Source organism: Egretta garzetta, unplaced genomic scaffold (assembly GCF_000687185.1).
Source record: "Egretta garzetta isolate BGI_Z169 unplaced genomic scaffold, ASM68718v1 scaffold52, whole genome shotgun sequence".
NCBI lineage: Eukaryota > Metazoa > Chordata > Aves > Pelecaniformes > Ardeidae > Egretta > Egretta garzetta.
The window spans coordinates 118,929-123,597 of record NW_009258753.1 but is presented as its reverse complement, the minus strand read 5'-3'; the positions used below and the strand labels follow the sequence as shown (position 1 = coordinate 123,597).

The 4,669-nt window shown below is 44.7% G+C and overlaps 1 protein-coding gene across 1 annotated transcript in view; it reads right to left on the bottom strand.

The window, feature by feature from the left end:
- Window positions 1–4,555, bottom strand: part of LOC118451691 (Werner syndrome ATP-dependent helicase-like) — a 16,531-nt gene extending 11,976 nt beyond the window's left edge. Inside the window, exons 1-3 of the mRNA XM_035888814.1 lie at window positions 4,447–4,555; window positions 2,882–2,984; window positions 777–892 (exon numbers count right to left, since the gene is read on the bottom strand). Coding sequence (XP_035744707.1) covers window positions 777–892; window positions 2,882–2,962 — 197 coding nt within the window. The 5' untranslated portion in view covers window positions 2,963–2,984; window positions 4,447–4,555. The remainder of the gene's footprint in view (window positions 1–776; window positions 893–2,881; window positions 2,985–4,446) is intronic.
- Between the last annotated feature and the right edge of the window lie 114 nt (window positions 4,556–4,669).

Here is a 4,669-nt window from a genome sequence, read left to right as displayed (position 1 = left end):
TTCCTGCTGCTCCCCAAAACCAAAAGAAACCCTTCAAACCTTAGCAGATCTTACCGCACGCATGCAGCAGTATAGCAAGCCTCAGGAAATAGCCAGATATCAACTATTCCATCACCTTTTTATTCCCTCAAAAGCTTTTTCTTTTCCTATCCCACTGCACTGAAGTTTTTGTATAGGTTTTTTTCCCCCCCAGAAATATAAGCTGTCCTATGCAAAAAGGGGGGAAAACAATAATCTATTTCCATCATGGATTTACTACCTTTTCCTCAAACATACAGTCCGCAGTTATGAATTAACATACCTGCTTCATTTCTTACAGCTCATACTTCCCTGTGAAGTCACTGAAGTTCATGGAATTATCCATACTGCGAAAGGCAAAGAACCTGCGTTACGGCCCTTACCCCTTCTGCTTGAAGGGACTCGCAAGGTTCAGCCATGGCATCTCCCACAAAAAGACCAAATGGGAAACTGCAATGGCACAGCACAACGGAGAGGTATTTTCTAACCACCGCACGCTGTAGACAGAAACCAGAGATCTCTCTCACAGGGATAATTCACCATCATGAGAAATAGGTTCAGTCTGTGCTTGCAACCAGCAAGACACATTTTCCACGCGCAACAAGACAGCTAACACAACTCTGGCTGAAGTGTTGACCTCTGGATGCAGCAAATGCGCAATCAGCCAGGAGAAGGAGACAGAAAGAAGAGCCAAGTTCTTTTCAGAAAGGAAAAAGCACTCGAAGAAAAAAGAAAAAAAACATAGTAAGAGCTGTTACCTGATATCTTCCGAAAGAAGGGAACAGTCGCTGGTTTCGTAGCTGTAAACAACAGAGCCACAGAACTTTAGGAACGGCAGCCCATCTTCCAAAACGCTCCTCTGAACAGTCGAATTCTGTCAACCAACATTCAGAAGAGCCTCTGTTACTGGCCACACCTAACCTCACCACAGAGACGCATCAGGACTGCAACCGCTGCATGTGGCTTTAATGCTGTATCCCAGCAAGGCTGGCACCGGTGGCTACCGAAACCTTGCAGCAGAACTGCGCTCCACACGCCGGGCCGGTATCAGCATCCACCAACAGCAGGGTGACACCTCCCCTTTACAAAAACATTCAGGCTCGTGCCCCGATTTCTTTGCTTAAATCCAAGCACGCAGACTGAAATCGTGCAGGCAGATTTTTCACCTCCATTTAGTTTAGTTGGATTCTTCCCGCCACAGAGATTCAGTAGCTCTCCAAGAACAAGGTTAGGGAAAAAAAAAAAAATCCATTTTCAGTAGTGTCAAAACCCCCTCGACACTACTTCAAAACCTGTAACAGTAGCACACCTCAAATACGAGGAAAAAATATTTAAAAATGGACAATAAGTCATTTTTCAAGTCATTCAAGCCTGGTCAGGCTAAAATCCTCTGACACCTCTCCATTTTGGTACAGCTGTATGCAATAGCTCAGTTTCCTCATTTCCTTGCTCCCACATTTCAGCCAGCCCACTTCACTTAACCCTGCCAGATATAACTTGTGAGGAACTCCACAGGTTTAAAACCACATGCAATATTTGAAAGGAGCAGTATCTTCCATAAACAGATGAATACTGGTTTACAAATGGAAGCTTTAAGTGCACAAGATAAGGTGAAATGTAACATTTCAGTTGGCATTTTTACCCCCCCTCTCAGAAGTCTATTTACGAAAAGTTACTGACTGATAAACGTACTTGGATTGCAAAACTTCCAATAACCTTGACCTGCCTGAAAAACCTTTGGGTTGGTTAAAAACATCCAAGTGAACGGCAATGCCAGTAACAACAAATATGGTTAATTGTCACACAACACCTGAAGAACAAAACCATCTTGCCAATCAGAAGAGGCCACAACACACAAAACAGGTTTTAATACCATTTCAGAAACAGTAAGTTGCCTGGAAGGGGGAGGTTCTGAAACAAAGATACTGCTGATTTTATGCTTGCACAACAAAAGATTTCCAGCAGATAATGAAGCGTAAAAGTTCAATCAAAACCCCTCCTCAAAGAGCTCGTTGAAGCAGGGTGCCACAGCACACAGGCTGTACCACAGCGAATGCACGCCATGTTGGCTTTAACTGACAGTTTTCAGTATCCATGCTACTCACTTTTTTTTTACTCCCACTTTACAGAGGGAAAATTGCTGAACTGAGTCTTCTGCTTTTCTCTCATTAATTATTTTTCCAATCATTAAAGCAGTTTCAGGTGTTACAGGGGGGGTCCCTTCCTAGGGGGAACTTTTATACTGAAACTGCTCATATTCACAGGAAAAAGAATCCAAGGACATATTAAGATTCTTGGAACACCAGAAATTAACATCATCTTGATGATCAATTAATTCCTCTGATACCTCTGATCTGCAAAACCTTCTGAAACACTGAACATGTGCAAATGCAGAAAGCCGGGGGGCTTTACCAGAACAGACTCCCCTGTCATGCTGCAATTCCAGGTCATTGCTTTTTGACCTCTCAAATTACATGCATGAAAAATCCCTGGTCCTCGCTGGTGTACAGCCCACAATACTGGGCAAGGATTGCATCTAAAAGCATATGTGCATCAAAAAAATTCCCTTATACTTAGGTTGTTTTGCCACTGAAATTCAAGACTGCCAGGAAGAAATTTCTACAGAGAGAATAGCAACAGCCCTTGGTCAATACATGATATTTTAATTAAAAGAGGGACTTTAACAAGATAAGAATACCATAAATAACATAAGAATACCTAAATTTAATTACAGTTCATTGGACAAGACATCTGTGAACACTCTCAAGTATCAGAAGCACAGGCCTAACTAAGAGCATGTGGTACAAGGTTGTTTTATTATGCAGCCTGCCACCACCTAAAATCCCCACATGTGATGACATACCTTTTTATCACCCAAAACTCCCTCTTGAGTTTGTGTAAGCATCCACTGCGGATATTTATTCTGCAAATCCGTTTTATTCATTTTTTCCACATTTCTGTTACTTCTACAAAAGAAGAAAAAAAAAATAGTACCATCAGTAGTTTCTACAGATACAAGCTGTTGCTATCATCAGGCCAGAACAAGGTTACGGAAGATGACCACCTTAAACTTAAAATGCTTCGTGCACAAGAACAGACATTTACAGAGCTGCCCACGCTGAACTATCAAAGAGCTTTTAGGTATTATATTCTTGTTCACATGTCGGTAAGAAAAACAAGAAAAAAAATAGGAAAAGCTTTTAAAGTCCTTCTGGGAGGGAAATTTCAGTCTAGTTTCATGGACATCAGTGACTCAGAAGAACACACCTACCACAATCTAGTCAACACAGCCCTCATTAATTAGACAAATTCATCTGGTGTTTTAGATAACAGCATAGGAAGCGGCCACCTAGCTTAAAAGCAGTCAGCTGCATTTGCTGACAGATTACGTCAGAAAAAGTCAAGTTCCAAACAAGAACTATCAGACTCTCACAAACGTTGCCCAAAGTCCCGCATTTCCTGAGCGGGACCTCAGTGCTGCAAGCCCACAACCTAAATGAAAACCACGCAGAATTTCTAGGGCAAACTACAGCCACACAAGGCACACGCCGCTAAAGCTCTCCAGTGCAGATCGGATGATGACTGAGGTTTCTTATGACTTCACCAGCCCCAGATTCAAACCGAAGGAGCTCACCAAGCAAGAGGCAGCCTATTCCCAGGGCGTCCCTGGAAAGGGAAGGCGCTGCAGAGAAAAGTAAGAGCTATTTCAGTTTGGAAAACACACTGTCTGAAACAGCAGGAGTTTTTCAGCTCTGACAACTGGGAGTTTCTTTCAGGGAAGTGGAGCAGGATTTCCTAGTTGGGAGCAAACGACGACTGGATCAGAGCTATTCCTGCTTCTCCCCGGACCGCTTCTAGGGCCATTTAGAAAGTCTCCTGGAGATGGAGCAAAACAGTCCACAACAAAGAAACTTCTCGTCCTGCTTCTTCACTTTAACAATACGCTTTAACAAAAAATTGGGCCACTACTGTCTCAGTAAGAACATATTTTCCAGCTGTACTTCCTCACCAACATTGAAGTACAAATTCTAGACAAACTGCGCTGTTTCAGTTCTTCAGTACTCAAAAAGGCCTTTTGATTTTTTAAATTGCTTATTTAGGCTAGGCAGGCTTTTTCCCTTGGTTACCTGTCCACTTCTGCAGCAGCATAACCAACTACCACCTACAAGACAGCTTCAAAAAGTACTAAAACACCGGAACAAGAACAAAATAGCCACTAGCAAGATGCCTCAGCCAGAGCCACTCCATTCCTGGGACCTGCAATTGCTGGGAACAGGAGAAAGCAGCAGAGGCTCAGGACAAGCAGGGAAAGGGCACCCTGCAACACCCGCTTCGGCAACAGGCGTTCCAAAACCCAGCTAAAAGCGCAAGGGGACCTTTGGCACCCGCACCAGGGGAGCAAGCACCGCTCGCTGCGGTGTCACCCACCTTTCCGGCGTTAAACCCAAAACCTGAGCTTGCGAGCGCTGCCAGCCAAGGACGAGGAGACCGGGCCTGCTCCCAGCCGGGGACAGGCGGCAGCGAAGGCGGAAAAGCCCTCACGCAGGGCCCAAACCGCTTTATCTCCTCAGGGGAAGACGGCACCCCCGCCGCCGGGCGGGCCCGAAGCGATCGCCCCAAGCCCAGCCGCGCAGCGGGAGCTCCCGCGGGG